General features: G+C 40.2%; 1 protein-coding gene across 3 annotated transcripts in view; it reads right to left on the reverse strand.

The window, feature by feature from the left end:
- Nucleotides 1-26,940, reverse strand: part of LOC130919528 (protein unc-13 homolog C) — a 291,333-nt gene that overhangs the window by 159,319 nt on the left and 105,074 nt on the right. For all 3 annotated transcript variants that reach the window (XM_057842330.1, XM_057842337.1, XM_057842322.1), the window contains exons 10-14: nucleotides 25,890-26,059; nucleotides 22,644-22,759; nucleotides 19,617-19,780; nucleotides 10,213-10,369; nucleotides 9,808-9,876 (exon numbers count right to left, since the gene is read on the reverse strand). In XM_057842330.1, coding sequence (XP_057698313.1) covers nucleotides 9,808-9,876; nucleotides 10,213-10,369; nucleotides 19,617-19,780; nucleotides 22,644-22,759; nucleotides 25,890-26,059 — 676 coding nt within the window. The remainder of the gene's footprint in view (nucleotides 1-9,807; nucleotides 9,877-10,212; nucleotides 10,370-19,616; nucleotides 19,781-22,643; nucleotides 22,760-25,889; nucleotides 26,060-26,940) is intronic.

Here is a 26,940-nt window from a genome sequence, read left to right on the forward strand (position 1 = left end):
GTTTGTCTAACTTTAAGAATAAACCGTCTGCTTATTCAACTAAAAAATGAACTGACTAAAAGTGCCTGTGACACGAAAAAGCATGTTTATTTCATAATATATGCAATATTTTATGCTCCTGAATGATATGGACCGCTTAGATGTGTGTGGAAGCGATCGCTATATTTATTTAGTTGTATTTTTTTAATCCCGCGCCATGAAAATGAGTGACTTCCGGCAACAGTCTCGAGTTGAGAAAGAGGGCACTGTGACGTTTACGGAGGAAGGAGTCCTCTTCACTATACAGCCGTACTGTTGTATGAGAAGGACTAAGGATTCAGCTGATTTTGCGGATTAATACGTTTATTTTTCGCATCACGCCAGCCAAATGGCTGCAGAAAAATCTTGCTGTATGAGGGAGGGGCGTGTGCACCTTTTCAGAGTTTCAAAAGGTTCGCATTCACCGGTGGATATTGGCCAAAACAAGCCCTAATACTGTGGGACCATGGGACTTACGAGGAAGTGAGTAAACATCGTGTTTTGTAATATGTCAAATACTGGGATCATTTTAATACCGAGGTGGCGTGCATTTTGTGGCTGACATGCTCCTTGTCCCCTTGGCCGACAACCGGCGGCTTGTCGCACATCCCCCCGCCAGGCGAGCACTATACTCGGCTTTTGCACTCTTGGTGTGCCCGGTGTTCTGTGAAATTTTCCACCCGATCAGAAATTGCAACTTTGTGTTAAAAATAGCCGCGAATACAGCGATTACAAAGTAAACACTACAAACTTTCTTTAAATAGAGGACTACTTACGTTTGATCATAGATAGGCATGTAAAAAGCTCTCCTCATGCACATTAGCTGCACGTTAGCTGCACAACAACTGCAGCCGCCCTCCTCCGGGGAACGAGCTGTAAATTGCTCCCCGCCGGGCGGTTTGCCGATCAGCATAGACAATTGACAACCCAGTCGTCATGTCAAATGAACCGGGCTAGTTATGTGTGATTTTCCGCTTCAAACACTTTGAAACATCACTCGGTTCGGGTTAGCATGTCGGCTAGCTGTCACGCCTCTTGGTTTGTCTAGCTGTCACGCCTCTTGGTTTGTTTACAATCTCCGAAGCAGGGGAAGGGAAATGACATAAGCCCGATTTAGGTGTCATAAAATATCGTCCCACAGGTGCGACAGTAAAGGTGAAGTCGACAATTTTGACCATTATGGAGTAATTTTGCCATTTCGTCCTGAATAAGTGCATTTTTATTATTTCGTATTCCATTTAGCTCAAGACTGTTGTCATGACCACTGAAACAATGACATTTTGCGGCTCTCTTCATCGCGTTTTCCTCGTTGTGAATAATTCCCCCTCAATGGGCTCCATACTAAATTAGATGAAATCGTGACTCCGTTGACGTCATCCAACTGTTGGGGTCGCTAGAGCCCTGTAATGGTAGGCGTGGCTAACCGGCAGATTAAAAGACAAATTTCTGGTCATCTGCGCTTTGCTAAATTGTTGTCTTTAGCCGAATCGTCTCAAAATACGATTCTAATTCACATAATAATCCTATTTAAGAATTTTTTTATTCTCCTGCCGTACACACTTTAATGACTACATGGTAAACTGAGTGACTGAAAAACATTCTGGTAGGCCTATACTTTAACCACATCACAACGTAACTAACTGACTGACTTTTTGGATGTACACATTCATCTATCAACTAAAAATGCTGTAATGTACGCACTTTGGATAGAGAACCCTCAAATGTGGACTAGAGATATTTTTAATGAGATTTCTAGACCATTACAGATATCAGCATAACTGTGCTCTAAGGTTTACTCTCAGTGTTAGACTTCAATGAGTCACACCTCCTTTAGCGGTTTGTAGACAAATTCCCAGGTTAGGCATTATGGATGTGTTAGTCCTGGCGGGATAAGCCAGGTAAATAAAAAATAAGATTGACCTGAAATGGTTGACTGACTTGACTGTAGAGGTTAGATTTTGTGCCCGAATGTCGGGTCGGGTCGGGCCCACATTTTAAGCATTCACGTTCGGGTCAGTTCGGGTCGGGCCGCCATGCCGGACTAATAAATTATTTAAAAAAAAAAAAAAAAAAAAATGGAGAGCAGGCTCTCTGTATTGCGCTTCTGCTTGTGCGTGTGCACGAACGCCGTGGCGCCGGCCGCTTTTTATTCTTGTCCTCCCGCTGTATCGTTTGAGCACGGCCGAGGCGCCGCCCTCATTTTCATTTCCTTGTCAGAGAGGCGAGTCCATGTGAGAACAATATCCCACACACTCAGAAATATGTTTAACAAACTTTCCCAGCGTTATTTCGTTGTGTGAATGCTTTGATAATTCTCAAAAAAATATGTAGATTATTTAAACATTAAGAAAACTTGCGTTTTTTTCTGCCAACTCGAAGAAATGAAAATAAATTGCTGCTGCTGCGTTTTTTTCCGCGTCACTCATAAAAAAAAAAATTAAAAAAAATGGAGAGCAGGCTCTCTGTATTGCGCTTTTGCTTGTGCGTGTGCACGAACGCCGTGGCGCCGGCCGCTCTTTATTCTTGTCCTCCCGCTGTATCGTTTGCGCACGGCCGAGGCGCCGCCCTCATTTTCATTTCCTTGTCAGAGAGGCGCGTCCATGTGAGAACAATATCCCACACACTCAGAAATATGTTTAACAAACTTTCCCAGCGTTATTTCGTTGTGTGAATGCTTTGATAATTCTAAAAAAAATATGTAGATTATTTAAACATTAAGAAAACTTGCGTTTTTTTCTGCCAACTCGAAGAAATGAAAATAAATTGCTGCTGCTGCGTTTTTTCCGCGTCACTCAAAAAAAAAAAAAAAAAAAACGGGTTTTTCGGGCTCGGGCCTCTAAATCTAGTTAAGTGGTCGAGCTCGGGCCGGGTCGGGCCTCAATACCAGCGGGCCGTGTCGGGTCGGGCTGGATTTTTTAGGCCCGAACTAGGCTCTACTTGACTGGCCCCAGTCGAATCGCCACCTGACAACTGTGGTTTGTGTAAATGCATTTTCTAATGCTTGTGAACTGACCATCCATCACACTTGCTAACTAACTACTTCGTTCCCTGACTGAAGTTGCTTTCAGACATAATGTACCACAACGTTACCGTATGATGTGACCTACAATCTACCCAGATGGTGGCTTTCAGACATGGAGCTGTGAACTGGAACTTAGGGCTGATTTATGATTCTGCGTTGCGGTGACGGCAGACCTACGCTGTTAACGCAGACCCGATATACGACCCCACGCCGTAGCCTGACCTGCGCCTTCCCAAAATCCTGACCTAAGCGCCACTTCAACGCGTCGTGGCGTGAACATCAAAAGACTGGTCCCCTCAGAACGTTGTGTCCGGTTCAGCACAACAAAGGCGCCATTTTCAAATATTCAAAGAGGCCCGGAAAGGTCTTCTGTGTTGCCAACGCCTCAACGTTTGTATTTACAACATTTGCTGTTGAATATTGATTAGCTGCAGCACCAAATTCCCGCGTTCCATCGCAATTGCTGTCTACGACTGGAAGAAAACTAAAGGAATTCGAGTCCCCAAAAACTGTACAAAGACAAAGCCACAGTCCTCCAGTGGATTGGCGGTGGATTACATAGTAACGCGTTCCCTCGACGTAGAACTTTGGAATGCTCAATGGCGACGTACGGTCTACGCCGTTGCTCAGTCGTCAACGGAACGCAGCAGCATAAAACAGGCCTTACTCAGGTCAAATACTTACAGACATGCAGCATGCCTGTTTTTTTTTTTTGTTTGTTTGTTTATTTTTTTAGATTTTGCTGTAGAAGTAAAGTTAACCTACTGTACTGATCAGACCCATTCATTTGTGACCAGTCTGAAAACAACACGTTCTCAATCACAGGGTTCATTAAATATAAAGAACACCCAATATAAACACTAGTATTGCCTTCCCACTGAAAAGTTAGAGTATTGTCATAAGCCTAAAGATCAGCGAACGGTTGTCGAATCCAAGTTACTATCTATATCAGGGGTGTCCAAACTTTTTGCAAAGGGGGCCAGATTTGGTACGGTAAAAATGTGGGGGGCCGACCTTGGCTGACGTCCTTTACGTAGAACAATATTTTGAAGCAAATTTTAGCAAGCCATTCCGTGTGTCACATTTGCTTTATTTATTTTTTTTTTAATTAATAATTTCTACAATCTCGCAACTAGCCTTTGTGACGTTCTCTTTCGACTCTCGGGCTCTTGGGAAATACTGCTGCTGTAAAATTAAACTGGCTTCAAGTTGCTTGAATTTCTCGCTACGTCTCTTCTCTGTAATCTTGTCGTAAATGTCAGCGTGTCTTGTTTGGTAATATCGCCTCACATTGAACTCTTTAAAAACAGCGACTGTCCCTTTGCAAATTAGGCAGACACAGTTGTTGCGCCTTTTGGTAAAGAAGTACTCTAATTTCCATCGTTGACGCGTCGGCCATCGCAGTCAACTTTCTTTTTTGTGTTGATTGTCGCCACTTTAGAAAATTGGGAATAAGGGGTCACACGGGGTAATGTTGCTTAGAGTGCTGCTGCCTTTTAGTGGGTAAATGAGGAGCAGCATTTAGTGTGTAAGCTACTTCATATGCTGGTAGCAGTACTGCTGACCAATTTATTAAGTCTGTGCGGGCCAGACGTTATTGATTTTATGACAGAGGCTGGGGGGCCTGATGAAATTTGACCAAGGGCCGCATTTGGCCCCCGGGCCGGATTCTGGACATGTCTGATCTATATAGTTGATAAGTGCTTTGTTTACTGCTTGTCAAATGTTGTGATTTTGTCTCACAGTGACGAAAAATGACGAATCTAGTGCAGCGCACTGGAGTCACATGATAGCTACCTACCCACATGATATCAACCTCTGGGCTCTGAAGTCAAAAATTACATGCATTATACAGACATACACCAATCTGAGAATGTGCCAGATTTGTGACTATATTTCAAGATGGTACATTTTCAGATTATGTCCAAGTTACCTGATCTAAGACGTTTAGATGTGGGCACCGAAAATACCAGAACACTTCCAGTCTTCAGAGCATGTCTGAAAGGGGAGTGAGTGACAAACTGATTGCCTGACTTGGCCACTAACAAACTAAATCAGCTGACTAATCAATTGACAAATTAGGCCAACATCCTGATTTGCTGACTTAGTTTGGATTTTAGGTTTTGTTATTTTTATTTTTTCTGTTTGGTTTGTTGAACATTGCCAAGAGTAGGGAAGTGACAATGATCATGCTATCAATTTGACCTATGGTCTAATCTACCACACCATCTCAGGTGCTATATCAATTGAAAAATCAATAGGGCTCTCACTTTGGCATAGAATGATAACTCCTGAAAAGGTTAAAGAAGATTTGTTGGCTGTTACGACAGATGCTAGTGCTGCCAAGAAACCACCCCGGATGTGAGGCCAAGTCCTAATTGCAGTGGCATCACTATACTGTACATTACTGCAGTTTATTGCACAAATAGATCACATCAACACGTGGGAAAGCCCTACGAGGTAAATAACACACCTCACTAGATCTGTCTGGAGGGTATAAAACATGTAAGAGTGGCACTGCGCCTGCACTCGTCATCAAACACGCAGTGTGTTGCAAACAGGTCAAGCAGAAAATCCTCCACATACAGTAGAACATCTGTGCTCGGAAGCAAATGTTGGAAAGTCACCAAACTACTGACCATAAAGACTGAATCGTTTAAATAAACTGTCCATTGATGTTGGCTTGGGGCCTATGTGGAACAATGTGTCACTGCCACTTTTCTCACTATTCTACTGTGTTTTCCCCAGAATATGGCAGTCTGTTACAGCACCAGTGATGTGTCTTACAGTCTTCCCCCAACTTAAAATTTTAAGGGTGCAAGCAGACAATTCAGGAGTGCACACTATAAATCAACATGCAAAGTTTTCCTCTAATTTTCACAGTTTAACCGATAAATACTTTCATAATAAATCCATGAAAAAAAAAAACAAATTTATGACTACTACTATTGCATTCTCTATCAGTTTTGACATCAACCAGTATACTGCTTATAATCTAGGTTAACATGGTTATTTTATTCTATTTCTGTCACTGCCACATGGCACTAAAACCAATCAGCAACGGATTTATTATATTTATTATATACCGTAATTTCCTGAATATAACGCGCACTTTTTTTTCCCCAAAATCAACTTGTAAAATCATGGTGCGCATTATAAACCAGTACAGGGATGGAGACGAAAATATAAATATATTATATACATATATGTATATAAAGACAGATTTTTTTTTTTTTAGGGTAAAATTAGGGTGCGCGTTATACACGGGTACAATAATTTTCCCTAGATTTTACAAGTAAATTCGCCTTATATTCTGGAAATTACGGTATTTATAATAACGGAAATTGACATCCACACGGCAAACTTTGTGAACATGGATGAGCATATCATTTTAGCAGTGTGCGGCCAGCACATACCGTAATTTCCCGAATATAAGGCGCACCCGTGTATAATGCACACCCCAAATTTACTTGTAAAATCTAGGGAAAATTATTGTACCCGTTTATAACGCGCACCCTAATTTTAGAAGAAAATAGAGCTTGTGTACAGATACAGAGATGTCATTTTACTGACTGGTGAAACACAGCACAAGCATAGCACATTGGTAGTTCAAAACATTACCGTAAACTGACAATATTTACGGTAATAATATGATTTGACAACTTCTCCAACTTACCAGAATCTAGGAGAAAACAAAACAGATGTGACTTTTCTTTTAAAAGCTGCTGTATAACTTGCTCGTTTCCTCATGATGAATAAATGTTTCTTCCATGGATTGATACGGTAAAATGAAAGTGAGAACGTAAGTCGGAAATCCGTGAGAGCTCATAGCTGTCAACACGACAGTAACAAAAGGAACTATTGTTATTTGGGTTTGAGTTTCCCGAGGGACCGATATAGTTGACGGACACAGGAAGTGTGTATCCTTACATTTGTTATGGTCCGAATTGCGGAGCTGCAATAAACGTCGACTCAAATGAGTTCAAGAAACTAAATTCTGTGCTTTATGAAGAGTGAAAAAAGCAGAATTCAATACAGACGAAATCATTCGGCCGATTAGAGTGAAGTATTACCGAAACAAAACGGTGACGTCACGTACCGTAATGGTCGGCAACGGGTCACCGCATACGTTTCTTCAACACAACGTGACCGTGTCAATGAAAAAAAATCGGTTTATATATATATATATATGTAATACATATATATTTCTGTCTCCATCCATGTACCCGTTTATAACGCGCACCATGAGTTTACAAGTTGATTTTGGGGAAAAAAAGTGCGCGTTATATTCGGGAAATTACGGTACTTTATGATACCTCTCAGCATGATTTCCGGAACATAAATTCAAAAGATAACCTGTATGGGAAGTTGTTGGCGCTCAAAAAAGACTGGACATTTTAAAATGCCCTCCAAATTCAAAGCTGATCTGAGACAAGCGATGTTGCACAGGCAGAGGGCAGTGCATGTCCCACTGCGCCCCGTGTGTTGGCTTTCAGCTCAATAGCGATGACTTTAACCATCGCTAATCGTCTCCCGTCTGTAGAGCCCCTGAGTCGGACTTATTCCCCCCGTCAGCCTCCTTTGATACAGTGTCGGCGAGTTTGTTGAAAAAAAAAAAAAAATGTAGTCACTTATTGTCCTTTTCGCCATTGTTCGCAAGTGCTGTCAACTTTTCGCATTACCCCAATTATAACCCGCTCCACAGAGTCCACACATAATCCGCCTACACCTTTTTCTTGTTGTATTTTCCTTTGACAAACCAGCTCGTTACATTACTGTCAACTAATTGATTTAACCGTTAAGGAGTTTGTCAGCAAAAAAAAAAAAAAAAATACCAGTGTTCTTAATAACGACATTAGAGTATAACAGCGTTACTAACGGCGTTATTTTTTTTTCAGTAATGAGTAATCTAATTAACTACTTTTCCCATCTTTGCAACACCATTTCCGTTAATTAGGATGTGAAGGCGTGCATTACTACAATTTGGTTGAATGACGCGGGAGACACGGAAAGAACCAAGCAGGAGGGGGGAGGGGGTTGTAACGCCGTTGCAAACGCGATGTTAGCTAGCTCAGAGCGTGAGCATAGCATTCACGTTCTCGCTAGCATTAGCATTTAACATGGCATATGTCATAATAACCTCTCGGGGAACTTTTTTTTTTTTTAAACAAACAGTTCGTGGCATTCAGATGGATACACTTAATTGAAAATAATGGACTGGGTTCCTGTTAAGTATGCATTATTATCACCAAGTGTACGTCCTCCTTGTAGATGCTACAATAAAATTATATATATATATTTGTTTTTTACCATAAATAGTCACTTGCTCTTAACTTTTCTTGAATGATGTATCCATAAACCTGGTGTGATTTTTTTTTTTTTTTTTCAAAACAACTAGACTAAAGCAAAGATGTGTGATGGTACACAGAAGTCACGGTTCAGTACGTCCCTCGCTATGGGGGTCACGGTTCGGTGCGGGTTCAGTACAACAGGAAAAAAAAAAAGGCTTTTTTTCTCACAGTATTTGAAAGTTAAAGTCTGTATACCATTACACTCTTCTATAGCTGATTTAAAAAAAAAAAAAAACGTTAAAGAGTGTGACCTATTTTTTTGTTCAATTCATTGAGTTTATATATACAGTACATATTTGATGTGAAATACTGTATGTTATAGAATGGATCATGTAATAACGTGTAGAACATGAAAAGTAACGTCAGGTACTTTGCAGAGTAAATAATTACTCTTACATTGAGGTAACTGATTTACTAAATTACTTTTTGGGAGAAGTAATTTGTAACTGTAGTTACTTTTTTAAAGTAAGATTAAAAACACTGATATATGCACACACAATATTATTGATCGTGCATGTATGAGTAGATGAAAAAAATACTCGCACTGGCTTTAGTTTTAGTCACAAAACGCAACATTTTAAATACATCTCTTATATTTACAGTTAAGAAAGATGGTATATGGATTTATAAACCACTCACAGAAACATTCCAAATAACTTTGATGAACTGATAAATCATATGGTGAAACAATTTATTTATTTTTTTTGTTAAACCACCGTTTCTCTGGACCGGCAGGCTGACTTATATCTTCTCTGGATTCATTTATGTCATCAATAAATTGTCAAGATAAAATTGTAATTCATCATCTGAGATGCATCACCTCAATTTTTCTCCTATTGCAATGACACACTGCAATGAGGTACAGTAGACTGACTACTTACACTGACTTTATTACTATGGGGACATGTGGGTTTATAATGTGAGACACTGTAACCTTGATTCTGTGTTATTAGATACAGTTTCACAGTGACATTTATAGAACATTTCTGACGGCTCAAGGAATATATTTTATAACATGTATAAAAATAACGGACATGTATCACCATGGAAAAATGTCCTGTGAAATAATGGGGCATTACTATCTTTAGTAGATATCATTGCTGCATGTGAGCTTAACTCATTCACTACCAAAGACGTTTAACAATGTTGTTTATGATGTTCAACTGCCCAAAACAAAACTATTAAAAAAGAGTAGAAGCAAACTTCTTTTATGATGAAAGATGGAAATCTAATCTGTCTTTTAAGTTCTGTGATCACGTAGATATAGAAAACAATATTCTGTGGCTCTTAAAAAAAGGACTCTTTTTGACATGATGATTTGAAGTGAATGAGTTAAAAAGACACACAAAAAAAAAAAAAACAATGAAATGAAATGCTCACAAGGTTGGCACAAGGTACCAAAATGCTGAGACTTACTCGATACTTGGACAGGTCGATCCTCAGCGAGTTATGCAGCTGATCCAGTAATTTTACAAATTTCTCCCTCTGTCGAGACAAGAAATCAATTACAATTTAGATGTGACTCGGAGTTCGAGCCAAATATTTTTACGACTGCAGGTTAAATGTAATTCAGTCTGTGCATCATCAAATTCTATCATAATCAATGTGGAATTGGATAGTGCTCACAGAGAATATAAAATGAAAAATTCCAGTCCTTTAAATGGCATGGAAAAAGATGCTACCAAAAATGGGCTTATATTTGAGACGTTTTCTTGGAACTGATAAATCATCTTGTGAAACAATTGAAAAAAATATATAGACTCGCTGCTCAAATTGTTCCTGGAATGAACAGCGCAATTGCATTGGCATGCATGTACTTACCCCAAAGTTGGAGGCAGCAAATCGATCCGAAGCAGAGGCGGTGGTTGTTGTGGTAGTGGTAGTGTGGGCGAAGTAGGCGTTGATGTTCGCAAGCAGGTTACTCATCACCGCCGGCACACCCGGACACATGTACTTTGCGGACAGGCAGGAGAAATGCCTACAATGGAAAATGAGTGATAATTGTCTGTAATTACTGTTGAGGAAAGTATACACAATTAAGAATAATAAACCTGAAGACTATTTTAGACTACATGAACTAAACCAGTGGTTTTTACCTGGGTTCGATGGAACCCCAGGGGTTCAGTAAGCAAGTCTAAGGCAAAGGTGTCAAACCAATTCCAAAAAGGGCCCAGAGGGTCCTGGATTTCATTTCAACCAAGACTGCGCAAACAGATTAACCAATTAATTTTGTGCTGAAAAAAGCAGCACCTGACTGCAATCAACTGTTACACTTGTAGGAGATTAGATTGGTGAAAAGTAGGGGTGCAACGGTTCAGTTAGCCCTTGGTTCGGTTTGAACCTCGGTTTTGGGATCACGGTTTCGGTTCGGTTTGATTTTTGCATTTTTTTTTTTTTTTTTTTAAACTGCCTTTATTTTGCTTTCAAGAAAATGAAATAAACACTTAAAATGTAAACATGTTCGACTGTTAAAACGCTTCTTAGCTCTTTGGCTAGTTTAGTGACTGACTACTGAAATACACACACAGTAGTAAAAAAGTTACTTGGCAAAGTTTTTTTCATTTTTTTCCAAAAAACAAAAAACAAAAACATAGTAACCTTTGCTATGTTTGGAGGTCATTTAATGTTCTGAATCAACCGTTAAAGTTGATAAAATTGCTCCCGTTTTTGCATTAGTTCCCTTCTGTCTACTTTTGACGTGAAAATTTTAAAACTGTTTCATCATTTAAAGATAGACTCAAGTCAAGATTTTGCCGATTTAGGACTATTTTAGATAAAAAGTTACTTAGGTTCACAAGGAAGAGTTACTACAACAGAGCCTTTCTGAGAAGTTTACTGCTCTAAAATGGCGGCTGTTTACTAACGCTACCGAGTCTGTCATTTCGCATGTAGTTCTATATGCATGAGATACTGTATCTAGGCGTAGGTTGTAGGCTGTCGGCTACAGTCAGAAAATATTGGAGCCACCTAGCCTAGCATCGCGTTTGCTACAGCGTCACAACAAACACTCTTCCCTCTCCATGCCTCTGACTTTTCTCGCGTCATTCAACCAACGTATTAACGAACGGAGGAAAAAAAACGTAATGCACGAAAAACGTACAGATTTTGAACGTAATGTACGGCGAACACATTTAAAAATCAGTGCTCACTTGTACAAATTACGCCGAGACCATACAGCTTAACAGGTATGAATTATAGTGGACCGTCACAGTTAGGTAGTAGCCCTCTGTAGCACGTGACGTCCAACTATCAGTGGTCACGGCAAAACTATATGCGTGCCATTTCATAAATGTCGGGGAATACGTTGTTGGAGAAATATGTCCGCGAGGGAACAATGTAACACGGGTCAAGCGTTGCAAATAAATTAACGAAGCCCGCTGTGTGTTTTCACTGGTGTCATCTCCGGGGTTGTCCTGCTCTGAGAAAGTGATATCTGTGGGTGATGCCGGCTGAGGTGCCGGAGTCATGTTATAAGTGTTGCCATTAGCATAGGGAACAAGCGCTGAGCAATGCTTGCAAATTGTTTTTTTTTTTTTTTCCAATATTTTCTCTCCCTCCGCATTGTAGTCCACAGGGAAACCGAAATGTTGCCACACCGCAGATTTGAAAGAAGCCAGTGCTTCCTCAAAATTCGGTCTCTCCACTCCTCCACTCGCCATAGCTTTTTGTTTTCTTTCTTTACTTTCACTTCGCTCGTAAGCGAGAGAGGGCGTTACTCGGCTTCTATTACACAGGTGCTTGACAGCGATCGGACATTTACTTGCGGCGGGGCGGGAATTTCTCCACAGCTGTGCTTCACGTCACACACAGGCACACAGAGCTCGACCAATTCATTCCACAAACGTTCGGAATAAATTAATTGCAAAACCGAAAAGGCGCGGTTCATAAAGGCGTATTGAACCGTACAGGAACCGCAAACCGTTGCACTCCTAGTGAAAAGATGACCTCTTCATCGGTTGGAACGAAATCCAGGACCCTCTTGGCCCTTTGTGGAAATGGTTTGACACCCCTGGTCTAAGGGGTCCGGCAAAGATTAAAACACACAGGGCCTAATTTTCATACACTGACCAAAGTCAGTGTCATTTTAGACTAGGTTTTGGACTGATTTTCTTCCAATTTACATTCTTTATTCCATTTCTTTCAACTGTTAGCCCTCTATCTTATGGGAGGTGAATCTGGTTTGCTCAATGGAACGTTGACTAGCACTTGGTATGTGGAAGTATAACAGACCTGCAGGCAACAAGAATTGTGCGGATAATGGAAAAAAAAGCTACAACTTAATTTTCCATCCATCCATCCATCCATCCATTTTTCCCCGATTTTCCGAGGTCTGGTCGCTGGGGCAGCAGCTTCAGGAGAGAAGCCCAGACTTCCCTCTTTTCAGCCACTTCATCCAGCTCTTCTTGAAGGATCCCAAGGTGTTCCCAGGCCAGCCAGGGGACAGAGTCTCCCCAGCATCTCCCCACGGCCTCCTCCCTTTGGGACATGCCTGGAACACCTCACCAGGGAGGCGTCCAGGTGGCATCCTAATCAGTTGCCCGAGCAACCTCATCTGGCTCCTCTCGATGCTGAGGAACATCAGCTCTATTCCGAGGCCCTCCCAGAGGACTGAGCTTCTCACCTTATCTCTAAGAGAGAGCCCAGATACCATGCAGAGGAATCTCAGCTCGGCGGCTTATATTCAGGATCTCGTTCTTTCGGTCACGACCCAAAGCTCGTGACCATATGTGGGGATAAGAATGTAGATCGACCGGTAAATTTTATGCCATGAAAATAGTATGTAATGCGACAAAAAAATTTGAATATATACATTAAAAACAAAATACAGCAACAAGTTAATTGTGATCAAAGGCAAAAGGCAAAATTATTTGTAGTAAATTTTAAATTTGAAGGAATTTGAATGGGAATTCACTTACATGTTAGCTTGCTTGCTTAGTTATATTGGTTTTGAATTGGAAAAAAACAAAGTTTTTCTACTAACTTTCAAAAGGTTTGATGAATGCACGTGTGAAACTAGTGGGGTTCACTAACTTTAGCAAGGTTAAGAACCACTGAACTAAACACTTTGGTGGGCATATGCTTACATGAATCAATATACTCTTCACTGTGTTATTGATATTCCAAGCAATTGCCTCCGATGAAAGAGTTCATATTTGAAGACAGGAAGAGATGCTGAATGAAGAGATGTGAATGAATAATGCAGAGCTGTTGTAAACCAAAGGTATGAGACAAGTCATTCTATTAGTGATAAACGAATAGGAGTTGCTACGACAGTAAATCAAAGCTTCTTATTGTTCGGATGTTTCTATAAGCACAGTTTTATTTTTATATTTATTTTCAAGTATTTTTTTTTCATCGAACAGATGCTTACATCATTTTGTACTTTTTACTGTCGTAACAAAAAACTATGACATCCATCTCTTTTATCATGGTGCTTGTTGTCATTAATGTCATGTGTGACCTGGGATCTTATGGACTAGTCGCCAGCCAATCACAGGACAGATACTTTATAGCATGGTGACAAAACTCATCTTTGTAGTGGACCACATCGTAGTTTTAGTTTCATTCTGAATGCTATTATTCCTACCAAATAGGCTAGTATATTCACATACGACCTGACTTTCAACCCCATGCAAACTAATTACTTTTCAAACAAGCTATCAGAAATAAGCATTATAACTTGATTACATTTGGTAAATTTATTGATTTTTCTAACTTGTTTCCAATGGCAACACCATTCTGAGCATGAACTTCACATTCTATTATGCATAAATAAATGACTTGCTGAAAGCTGGCTGGAGCACAAATTTCCTCCAAAAGTGAAGACTGTATGCTAATCCAAAAATATGAACACTTTAGCAGCTGCATCCCAACTTGTGCGGCACATAAACCTTGCACCAATTTACATTGCAGGGCATTAAAATGTAAATGTGTAGTCATCTACAATTTTAGTTGAATGCTTCAAGGAATACAGCTAAGGTGAAGAACCCCGATGAAAGCAATAAAACTCATGAAAATAGCTGTTTTGCTTTACAGATGCGCTCACCAAGAAGGAACCTCCTAAGTAGAATATTTATTAATTCATACAGTTTGAATTGCTACTCAAATGTTCTCGGAAAATATGCTTCGGTCGTCACAAAAAACCTTGGGCTCAGGTAGCATCTAAACAATTAATTCTACAATTGATTTTCCTTTACTTTAGGTTTTTTGTTTCATGTCATTTAACTATAGAAGAGCACAACACATTAAAAAAAAAATATCTGTGACATCCTTTAAATTAAGTGGAACATATCACCACCTTGGAGAGAAGTACTATACTCTGTCCTGACTTTGTAATAGTGGGCACATAATTATTATTATTATTTTTTTTTTTTTAGTTAGTGCACATCTCCATACACAACTAATAGAATGTAACAGTGCATGACTAGGGATGGGAATCGAAATCCGATTCCAATTCGGAACCAGTTCCGAGTTTTTCGAGGCCTCGAATTCACAATGAAAAAGCCTTAACGATCCCTTTAACGATTCCTAAAGACTCGTATTGCGTCGTGACGTGTCTTGTTGTCCAGACGCATCAAACTAGCATGGCTCCAAGAACCACTCGCTCCAAAGTTTGACTACACTTCACCAGGAAAGAGTGTGAAAATGAAAGGTTACGACGGGTAAGCACGAGCATTGCACCCATAAACATAACAATGACAGCACGTAGGTTCAAACGCTCCAAAGTGTGTCTTCACTTCACGAGGAAAAGTTACAACAAAGCGACTTGCAGTCATTGCAAGGTGGAGGTAACTGCATCGGGAGGGAATACGACTGCGCTGTCCTCACAGAGAGGCTAAAGCTCAGTTCTGGCTATACAGCTAGCTAAACTCCCAAATGACGATGTAGAAGACGTTGGTATAATTTACTGACTTTATTCAACCATCACTTGAAGAGTGAAACTAAGAATAGAAATGAAACAAATCAATTTCGTCCCCAATAACAAACAGGTTTGCATTAACGTAAATCAGCGATGATTAGCTGCTAATAACAGTATGGTTAGCATTCGTTCGCTAGCATTAGCACATCGTTCAAACCACTACACAACTGGATTTAAGTGTCCGATCGCGAGTGGAAACACAACAACAACAACACAAAAGATTATACATACAGGCGTTGCCTCTGTAGATATTAACATCGCTCGTAGAAGTGTTTCCCTCTCTCACTTCGCTCGCTCACTCGCTTGGATGCGGCATTTCTTCGGGTGCCCAAACTGCGGCCCGCGGCCCAAATACGGCCCGCCTCCACATTTGGTCCGGCCATTTTGAATTTTTTTTTTTCTCAATCGTGTTATTTATTTCCTGGCCTTTTTCCTTGAAGAATTCAGAGAGGGTTATTTGGTTATTATCTATTTAATTAATAGTGTTTTTATTATTAATTATTATTATTATATTATTATTTTTATTTTATTTACTTTCATTCCATGAAGAATCCAGAAAGGGTTATTTGATTGTGGCTTTCTGAAAAACAATAATTTTTTACATTTATGCACTTCTGCAATCGTCACACTTTTTCTGTTACAAACTGACCCCGGCCCCTCATCAGAGAAGGGAAAAGTTATGTGGCCCTCACAGGAAAAAGTTTGGGGACCCCTGCTTTAACACATATTGCCAAAGGCAGAACAACAACCTATCTGCCAATATATACCAATATTTTTTATTTCTATTAGATAAATGTTTCAGTAAAATGTTACACATTCTTGTGTATTTGCCACTTATTGCCACAGTTAACATTGAGGCTTTGGGCCTCTTTTGATTTCGTTGTGAGTTTGTAAGGTTGTGAGTTCTGATTAAACAAACTCGATGCTAATCAAAACGTTTGTTCTTTTTCCCCAAATTAGAATCGATAAGAGAATCGATAAAGAATCGAATCGTTAAGCAATATCGATAATGGAATCGGAATCGTAAAAATCCTATCAATTCCCATCCCTATGCATGACACAAGGTTAAGTAAAAGTGTGGAACAACTTGAGTACTACGAATAAAGAATGTGACATTAAAACAATGCTCAGGGTGAAAATAGTACTATTTTATGATTGCTTAAGTGTACAATATAATGTAGATGTTTTTGTGCCAATTTAAAATACTTTTCTACTTCATGCATGCTCCACCAATGCCATGAAAGGTACAGAGAGCTCAGACGTTTTAACTGAGACTTCACCAAAAAGCCTTTTTTGTCCCTTCAAAAGTCAGGTCAAACTCTTTCTGTTTCACCAAGCCTCTGCCTAGTCTCCGCTAGGGGTGTGCTATCTTAGGCACCCCACGATTCGATTCGATTACGATTCAGGGTGCTACTATCCGATTATTAAACGATGATCGCGGTATTGAAGATGATAGCGGTTATCACGATTATCGATGCATCGTACATTACTACTTAATACAGTAGTCAAACAAATGTAAGTCAATTATGTATTTAAAATATCCTAATGATTCAACAGGAACGATGGAAACATGCCCATACAACAAAAAGCTGCCCCTAAGCTGCTTTTTAATGTATTTATTTTTTTACAAGAAAGTGCAAAAACATTAACCATTTTAAAATGAGTACTTATTTCTCTCAACAAAACAATAAAATTTACACAGGTGGAATGAATTCCACATTTTCTGGAAACAAAGTGTCTTTAGAAATAAGACTTCTTTTAACCAATATACTTTGTTTTCACAGAATTCTGTACTATTTCGCATGTTTGTAGTGTTACCGCTGTACTTAATCGTGGTTTTACTCATTCTGCATATGAATTACACGTTAGCAAATTAGCTCATTAGCTTAGCGCACGGCGCTAACTATTAACGTCCCAAAAACAACAACAATAAAGGCTAAACAGTACAAGAGGGTTTGTGTATTCACCTCTTTTAGATGCACACGGGTCTTAGCAACACACTCAGGACATTTTCAATAGAAATGCCTTAAAAACTACTGCTGGACATCTAAATGACAAGGAGCAACGAACTATCTTTCTTCCGCTCTTGCACTAAAAAAAATAACTTGCGCACAGAAGCTCGACCACCGGGTTGCACTTCTGTACCTTCCTCTCTCATACACAAATTTATTTTCCAGTCTTTTAAAAAGGAGTAGATCTCTCTCTTAGTAACCAGCAGCATCCATCATAATGTGCGGCCACCTGTTAACGGTGCCTTGCGGCAGACGTGTCTTGAATTTCGTTCTGCTACGAGCGGCTGCCATAAAGTTTTGAGGGAAAAACATCGTTATGTATCGTAATCGAACTGTCACGTGTCGAATCGCGATGCATGGAATAATCGATTTTTTGGAACTCCTCTAGTCTCCGCTGGGCAAAACAACTTTTCTAATCCACTTAAGACTTTCTACCAACAGTAAACAATCATGATTGCTGATATACATTTCTGGTGCTGATTTGATGGGGGACAAGCACGCGTGCCATGCACAAGCATAATACAGGCAGCAGGTAAACTTTAAGTCGGCGGTAGCAGTCGTAAGTAAAAAAATATCTTCATATAGCACCTTTTAAGGTGTCTCATTCTCAAAACCGGTTCCATACAAACATGTTCTGATCAAAATGCCTTCTTAATGACTCTGTTTTTGGACTCCAAATTACCCAGAAACATTTGCTGTGATGGGGCGAGAAAGTAGAGTGATGTAAAATGACTCATGATAGCGTCCATTCAAGTCCTATGGTTCTTGGATAGTTCAATCCCCAGAGCCAATTACTCCCTTTTGTGCTGCACCATCTTGACTTTTTCCCCCATTGACTGTAACAAAGGTTGCGGTGCAAGGAGAGCTATTTTGATAGAGACAGAAGGGCATTCAAAGCAGGTGGACAGGTGGAAACCTTTTATAAATGTATTGTCAGGTCCAACATACTCAACAGGTTCTGAGCGTAAATGCTGTTTAAAGTCATTTACTGCTCTACTTGTGCGTATCTAAACAACCTGCTCAATCGTCTATAACAGGGGGTGCCCATTATGTCGATCGCGATCGACCAGTTTATACTCTAGTGTGGTGGTCGGCATAAAATAAATATTTATATATTTTTTTTGGGGGGGGGGGCACTACACCCCACCCTGGCCTCGCTGTTAAGGTACAGGTTGTCTCCTCGAAAAGTAGATTTTGGAGCAAAAAACAATGAGCACTACTGGTCGATAACATTTATGAGGAGCTTTCAGCAGGCAGAGTGTGACCAAAACATTTTTTTTTTTACATAGGGTACACTACCCATTAATCTTAGAGAACCCCATTAATCAGCTAATTGTCCCAGTGTTTATGGCGCAATACAAGTCATCAATAAAATTGTGAGGAAAGCACTCAGATGCCTACAGGTCTTTAATATTCAGGGTGCAGGTATATTGTCATTAAAACCATTTACTACGGAAAACAGGAAATACCAAGTGATGCTTAGTGGCCTTACTCACACAGTAGTTGCCATAATCAGTTGTGCTTAGTTAAACTACATTTGGCAAGATGCAGAAGTAACAAATTAAATCTTTGATCAATTGCCATTGTCATCATTTTCCAGAAACAAGGTAGCATTCGCAACAAGTCCCTCCCTCATGAAAAATGTGTGTAAAGTTATGACTTACTGCAGTGGTTTTCAACCACTGTGCTGCAACACACGCAGCTACCCTTGGAAAGGCAACTCTGCAATCCATTGCAAAGTCAATCATTGGTGTATGTAGGGGGAATTTGCATCCCCTTGTGAAGTTGGCTACTGGACTAATCTTTGAATTGCTCTTAAGCTTCTTGTCAGCATGGAACAAAATCTATATACAGTATTTTTCTATTGACTGAGAGACTAAAAATGTTTGTTGGCACATGTCCTACAGTGTAAAACTGTAAAAGGTAGGACAACTTTTTTTGGTCCATTTAACGACCTGGTATGAGTGCAAAAGGGTTCTCTCACAGAGCCCCATTCAAGCTAGCACTACAACACTTATGAGGTATGAATGGATGGATGGGAAAATGGAAGGGCCCATTCTGGACAGGAGGTTTATGTGTGTCCACATAAACAATGTGACTGAAGCAGATTTCTGATTTTTTTTCCTGGACACAAGCAATAAATAAATCAAACTTGGAAACGCAATACTCCTCTGAGCACTGATAGTGCTGAGGAGACATTACAGTCTTCCTCTTCTCTTTCTGCCCTCCACTCTGTCCGATGAGACAGTAACCGATGTCTGAGGTACAGGACCATAGATCAAGGTGGCACTCACGTCATAGCCTGATAGATGGACTCTACTCCGTATCTCATGGCAAACTCGTCCACTATCTCCTGAGACACATCGTCGTAGTAGACCTTCCATGCCTCTTCGCCTTTCACCTGCGGGATCTTCACCACGCCATTGTTCCTGCCCTCGGTCAAGTAGTGGAACAGGTTCTGCGGGTGGGACAGCAGATAAGGTGGGACAGGTTATGTGATGGAGAGTGGTGTCAGTCTGTTATTAAAGATACACAGGTTACCACTGACACACATTGACATAAAGTGGGGCAAATAAGTATTTAGTCAACCACTAATTGTGCAAGTTCTCCCACTTGAAAATATCAGAGAGGCCTGTAATTGTCAACATGGGTAAACATCAACCATGAGAGACAGAATGTGGGAAAAAAAAAACTGAAAATCACATTGTTTGATTTTTAAAGAATTTATTTGCAAATCATGGTGGAAAATAAGTATTTGGTCTATACCAAAAGTTCATCTCAATACTTTGTTATGTACCCTTTGTTGGCAATAACTGAGGCCAAACGTTTTCTGTAACTCTTCACAAGCTTTTCACACACTGTTGCTGGTATTTTGGCCCTTTCCTCCATGCAGATCTCCTCTAGAGCAGTGATGTGTTGGGCAACACGGACTTTTAACTCCCTCCTCACCCCGTGGTGACAAAATGATAACAAGTAAGGTGGGCAAAAATCCCAGAACCACACGGGGGGACCTAGTGAATGACCTACAGAGAGCTGGGACCACAATAACAAAGGCTACTGTCAGTAACACAATGCGCTGCCAGGGACTCAAATCCTGCACTGCCAGATGTCTCCCCCTGCTGAAGAAAGTACACGTCCAGGCCCGTCTGCGGTTTGCTAGAGAGCATTTGGATGAGCCAGAAGAGTACTGGGAGAATGTGTTATGGTCAGATGAAACCAAAATAGAACTTTTTGTGTTGAAACACAGGTTCTCTTGTTTGAAGGAAAAAGAATACTGAATTGCACCATACCCACTGTGAAGCATGGGGGTGGAAACATCATGCTTTGGGGCTTTTTTTTTCTGCAAAGGGACCAGGACGACTGGTCTGTGTAAAGGAAAGAATGAATGGGGCCATGTATCGAGAGATTTTGAGTGAAAATCTCCTTCCATCATCAAGGGCATTGAAAATGAGACGTGGCTGGGTCTTTAATCATGGCAATGATCCCAAACACACAGCCAGGGCAACAAAGGAGTGGCTTCGTAAGAAGCATTTCAAGGTCCTGGAGTGGCCTAGCCAGTCTCCAGTTCTCAACCCCATGGAAAATCTGCGGAGGGAGTTGAAAGTCTGTGTGCCCAACGACAGCCCCAAAACATCACTGCTCTAGAGGAGCTTTGCATGGAGGAATGGGCCAAAATACCAGCAACAGTGTGTGAAAAGCTTGTGAAGAGTTACAGAAAACATTTGGCATCCATTATTACCAACAAAGGGTACATAACAAAGTATTGAGATGAACTTTTGGTATTGACCAAATACTTATTTTCCACCATGATTTGCAAATAAATTCTTTAAAAATCATACAATGTGATTTTCTGTTTTTTTTCCCCCACATTCTGTCTCTCATGGTTGAGGTTTACCTATGTTGACAATTACAGGCCTCTCTAATATTTTCAAGTGGGAGAACTTGCACAATTAGTGGTTGACTAAATACTTCTTTACCCCACTGTATCTTTGCTTAAAATATAGGGTTGGTAGCATCTGCAGATGAGGAAATGGATTCCTGCAATTTATTTCCAAAGTATAGGTTGTGTTTGTTAATAGAAAGAATAGAGCGACACTTTAATTACTATTGGGGATTAGCTGAGTGATAGTAAGACTACAAATCAATAGCAGGAAAAATATAGAAAGAAAATTCCCAAGCATCCTTGGATGCTTTGAAAGGATTTCCACTTTAAATATAGCGAACTGTGAGAAAGACAGGCTAACTGCTACCCCACTGTGCTTCTAACTTGAATTAGATGCATAGATGCAGTAATACAGTGACATGTCCTCAAGCAACTTTGTAAAATAGATTCACAAGGCCATCATTATTTTGTATTTTTCCTGCCGATTTCAATAGGACGACACACACAACGTTACAATTGTTGAGTAGCAAGTTAGCATGAAGCTAGGTGCTGTTAACCCACCAGAGATTCTGACTTTTCACCTCGTAAAATGATCTGGAGCTGATGATGCTGGTACGAAAGCCTCACCAGAGTATGCGAACAGTAGTTTTAAAAGTCAAGAGTGACAGTAGTCACAGCATCAAATCCCTTTTACAAGTGAATATGCAAGCAAAAACAGTTTACCTTGTTCACATTCTCAGATTCATGTCTGGATAGGTAAAATGTCATACAATTGATTTTTGTTCTACTTTAAGCTTCAAACAGTGACGCGGGAAGTGTGGTGTTGAGGGTGCCGCGTTAAACTGAGGCTTATTTGACCTTTTAGTTTTCAAATGTATCATTGTGCCGTCTAGTTGCGGGGATTTGCAGTACAATACACGGGCACTTTTATTTCCAATACAAAAACGCCAACACACACTGTAGGTGAAATAGAACTCTCTCGTTGTAGTAGCCTAGTAGTAGTACGTAAACTATCCAGCATGTGTACTGCCATTGTGCAAGCCTTGTATGGCGAAAACATGCGAGCATAACAAATTTGGACCGAAACCACTGTTTTGGGATGGGGAAAAACTAAAAAATATCCTCAGCACCCCCTGCTTTGAGTGATTACTAGTGCCCCTGGCTATAAATGCCTCTCCGTCTAATTAAAAACTCCCATTAAATAGACACTTTAAAGCCAGTTTAGAATGATTTCAAGATATGCTTTTCAGAAAAAAATCTGACTGAACTGAAAGTTACAAAGTTTTACAAAAAAATATACCATTTGTCATAATGAGAGCAATTTTATTTTGATAGTCCTTCTATTTCTTAAAATTTTTGGATTATTGGATTATTTGTCTGTCTAAACAGGTTGAATTTGAACTCTGAAAGCAACTGTACATTAAATAATGGATGTTACCTCATGTAAACAGGTGTACTGGCCGTGAGGTGGCACCACATTTTCCTCCCCCTTCATCTCCACGCTGATCTTAAGTCTAATGGCACCGGATACAGCAGACTTGTCAGTTCTCTTATCTGTAAAAGACAACCGTGCAGAATTACACGGTGCAAAAAAGACAAAACATTTTTAAAATGAAGCACCAATTCTGAATTGTATTCGTCAACACTGATACCAACCTGTTTGAAAAACTGAATTTATAAGTGCATCAAAGTAAATACCAGAGAGTACAGTAACTGTCCTCTGTGGTGGAAGTATGTCCTTGTAATGCATCAAAACAACAAGACTTATAGAGAGAATAGCTCATAAATCAACGCCGATGCATCACATTATCTAAACGCATTATATCAATGTCAAGCATCATTGATTGAACGACATCACGTAATGTAAAACATTAATGCAACAGCACCTTGTGAAAAAAGTACCAAACACTTAACAGAATAATACGTTCATTCAAAGGTTTGAATTAAGTTTTATCCTGAAATTTCACTAAAAACCTAAATATACCAAAATGTTTGCCAGTAGTGTAAATGCAAACATATATACAGGAAGCGAAACTAAGTTCATCTCTTAGTCGACTTTCAACATCCATGCTATTTTATGCAAAAAATGAGTGACGCTCTACTCCATTCTTCAGTCAAGTGAAAAATAATTAAGGGACAAAGCGAAGGCATGAGTCCCTTCAATGAAGAGGCACTGAAGAGGCTTCAAGAGGAGTGCAGCCGCAGGGCGATCATCCACATTGGCAAAAGCCCTTTTAAACATTCATCGTGGGTATTTAAAGAGACTGAACCAATGCACCGGTCGTGGGGTCACTATTAGCGCAAATTGCTTCCTTTTAGCAAAAGAGACAAACAATACTCCAACAGCAGTCGGCACTCCTATTAAGCCGCCATTCAAGCAAATGTGAGAGCGGAAATAGCAGAACATTCGGAAGAGCAACCACAGAGATTTAGTGATCTCTGGTATTTGAACAATATTGATGGTCTCAACTGAAACACACTTGATCTGACCATAAATTTATCCTGCTATCTTTAAGGATAATGGTTATTGGATGGGAGTGAGTGGATGTAATGGTTACACTGCAGCTAGAGTGTAATGGGATTTTGAAGTGGACATGGAGACATGGAGATCTATTTGCCCGTGAGCATAAACTTGACGACAATGACCGAAAGGAAATGGACAATCTATATTTATAGAGTAGGGCAAATAAGTATTTAGTCAACCACTAATTGTGCAAGTTCTCCTACTTGAAAATATTAGAGAGGCCTGTAATTGGGTAAACCTCAACCATGAGAGACAGAATGTGGAAAAAAAACAGAAAATCACATTGTTTGATTTTTAAAGAATTTCCTTCCAAATTAGAGTGGAAAATAAGTATTTGGTCACCTACAAACAAGCAAGATTTCTGGCTGTCAAAAAGGTCTAACTTCTTCTAACGACGTCTAACGAGCCTCCACTCGTTACCTGTATTAATGGCACCTGTTTTAACTCATTATCGGTATATAAGACACCTGTCCTCAGTCAGTCACACTCCAAACTCCACTATGGCCAAGACCAAAGAGCTGTCAAAGGACACCAGAGACAAAATTGTAGACCTGCACCAGGCTGGGAAGACCGAATCTGCAATAGGTAAAACACTTGGTGTAAAGAGATCAACTGTGGGAGCAATTATTAGAAAATGCAAGACATACAAGACCACTGATAATGTCCCTCGATCTGGGGCTCCATTCAAGATCTCACCCGGTGGCGTCAAAATGATAAAAAGAACAGTGAGCAAAAATCCCAGAACCACACTGGGGGACCTAGTGAATGACCTACAGAGAGCTGGGACAACAGTAACAAAGGCTACTATCAGTAACACAATGCGCCGCCAGGGACACAAATCCTGCACTGCCAGATGTGTCCCCCTGCTGAAGCCAGTACACGTCCAGGCCCGGCTGCGGTTCGCTAGAGAGCATTTGGATGATCCAGAAGAGGACTGGGAGAATGTGTTATGGTCAGATGAAACCAAAATAGAACTTTTTGGTAGAAACACAGGTTCTCGTGTTTGGAGGAGAAAGAATGGATTTTCTCTGGGGTTTTTTTCCACATTGTCTCTCATGGTTGAGGTTTACCCATGTTGACAATTACAGGCCTCTCTAATATTTTCAAGTGGGAGAACTTGCACAATTATAGGTAGACTAAATACTTATTTGCCCCACTGTATATATATTCATTACTGCTTTTCTAATTTAGTCTGCTTCTGTGGAAAAAAATCTGTATATTTGACTTATAATTTTCCTACTTTTTTTCGTATGTCCTCACAACAATCATGTTCATTGTCAACGAAGTACTGTAAGTAAGTCTTGTATGACAATTTTAAAGAATAGCTGAAACTTTAAGGCGGAGTTAGCGGAAGTCAGTTATCAAAATAGTACCTGGTCTTAGGCTACAATTACTATACAGGTCATGATGCCCAGTTCTGATTTTTTTATGAAAAAGAACAGGAAGAGCCAAGGTCAGATTTAAGTCAGTGGGGCCTCTCAGCAGTATACTGCTTAGCCTTGATATTCTAACAGCTAAGAAATGTTGTTTTATAATAAACCAACAATCTTATCAGTCCTTAAGGACATGTGACCCCAGATAGTAGTTGACCCTCTCGGCACTCCACCAGTCAAAGAGTATCCTCTTTAAAATTCCAGGGATTATTTTAGTTAACAACCAGATTTATAAATCTATGCAAGCTGGCGTTTCTATAGCCTTTTCGCGGTTTGTCATTCAGTGAACAGTTGTGATGTAGGGTCAAGGGTTAAAATTGACCCACAGTGTTTCAGGCAAAAGAAGATAGTTAGCAGCAAATCTGACCAGCCAATCTCAGGACGGAGTTTAAAATGTGATTGGTTGAAGAAACAGTCCCATCACTAATATAGTTTAAGTTACATTGGCAAGCACTTACGATTCGTAAAAGCCTGATCAGATTCAAGTGAAATGTAATAAAGACTGAAATTGGATCTGACAAAATCTAACATCCAGATACACGTACAGGATGCGGAGCAGACAAGAGAAATTCCACTGAATGAAGAGAATTGTTTTGGGAGTACATTGATACCATTCATGAAAGAAATGTAATAAACTGGGTTGTAAATGTAGGTCAGTGCTTCTTATAGTGTTTGATGTTCGATATTTTGGGTAACTTTGTCACAACTTGTGTTTCAAATAACATACCTAGATTGTACCAGACATCCATTTCCCCGCTGAGCGTGCGGACCTCAATAATGGTCTGGCCCAGGAAGTCGTCTGATTCCCGCTTGAAATGCTGCTTGACCCGCGACTTGATGTCGTCATCCTCGTCCCACACGCGCACCTTGATGCGATCTGTGGCGTTGTGACATTCGCTGGGGATTGCACAAGGAGAGGCATGTCGGTCAAAGCAATCAGCGGCATCGTGTTCTACAGCATCGCGTTCGGCTGACAGCTCATCGGGTCGGGGCGCTTAGCCGAGCAGAATGACTTAATGTCAAACACACAATTGGAGATAAGCTTGGGCACGCACAGACATGCACATTTCTTTACCTTTTCTTTTTAAACAGAGTACTAGAAAAATTCTTGCCTGTCATGAGATAAAAGTCTATTTGTGAGTGAATAGGCATGCATCTTGTTGTGTGTATGTGTGTGTGCTGAGTCGTGCGTCACCCCCAAGACGCTACATGACCTTTCCTCTGCATGACTCTCTGAGCGCATGCGAACATCATCAGAGCGGAGCTGCTTGTTACACAAGAATGACTACGTAGCATTCACAAGGAGGATTATCTATTTGTGAAAACATCATTATGTAAAATAAGCATCGCTTCTGTCCAACGGGCGCTTCGTCGAAACGACACCACTGAGCACTTATAGCCTTAGATGGGGTCAGAATGTCCACCCCGCGATTAATACCAACAGATTAGGTCGTGTACTAATGATGTCTTGGGTGCAAAATCCACAAGAACGCTAGCCGCAGTATTTCTGCGCTAATCTCTTTCTTTGGGAAGCCCTGCATACTTGCAGCTGTGCTTGTCTGGGATTTTGCTCTTTGCAGAGCACATAGTAATGTATCACTCTATTAATCTACATCCCTGTAGTAATAGGAAAGAGTTTTATTACAGTCACCGCCGGAGCCTCATTACAGGTGTTGAGCTTGTGTGTAAGTGGCAGTGCAGTTGCGTTTGTTGTAGTTACGTTAATTTCATCACAAAATGTTGATAAATTTAAACGATTAATACACTTTCATTCATGT

The sequence above is a fragment of the Corythoichthys intestinalis genome, chromosome 1 (genome assembly GCF_030265065.1).
Source record: "Corythoichthys intestinalis isolate RoL2023-P3 chromosome 1, ASM3026506v1, whole genome shotgun sequence".
NCBI classification, from domain to species: domain Eukaryota; kingdom Metazoa; phylum Chordata; class Actinopteri; order Syngnathiformes; family Syngnathidae; genus Corythoichthys; species Corythoichthys intestinalis.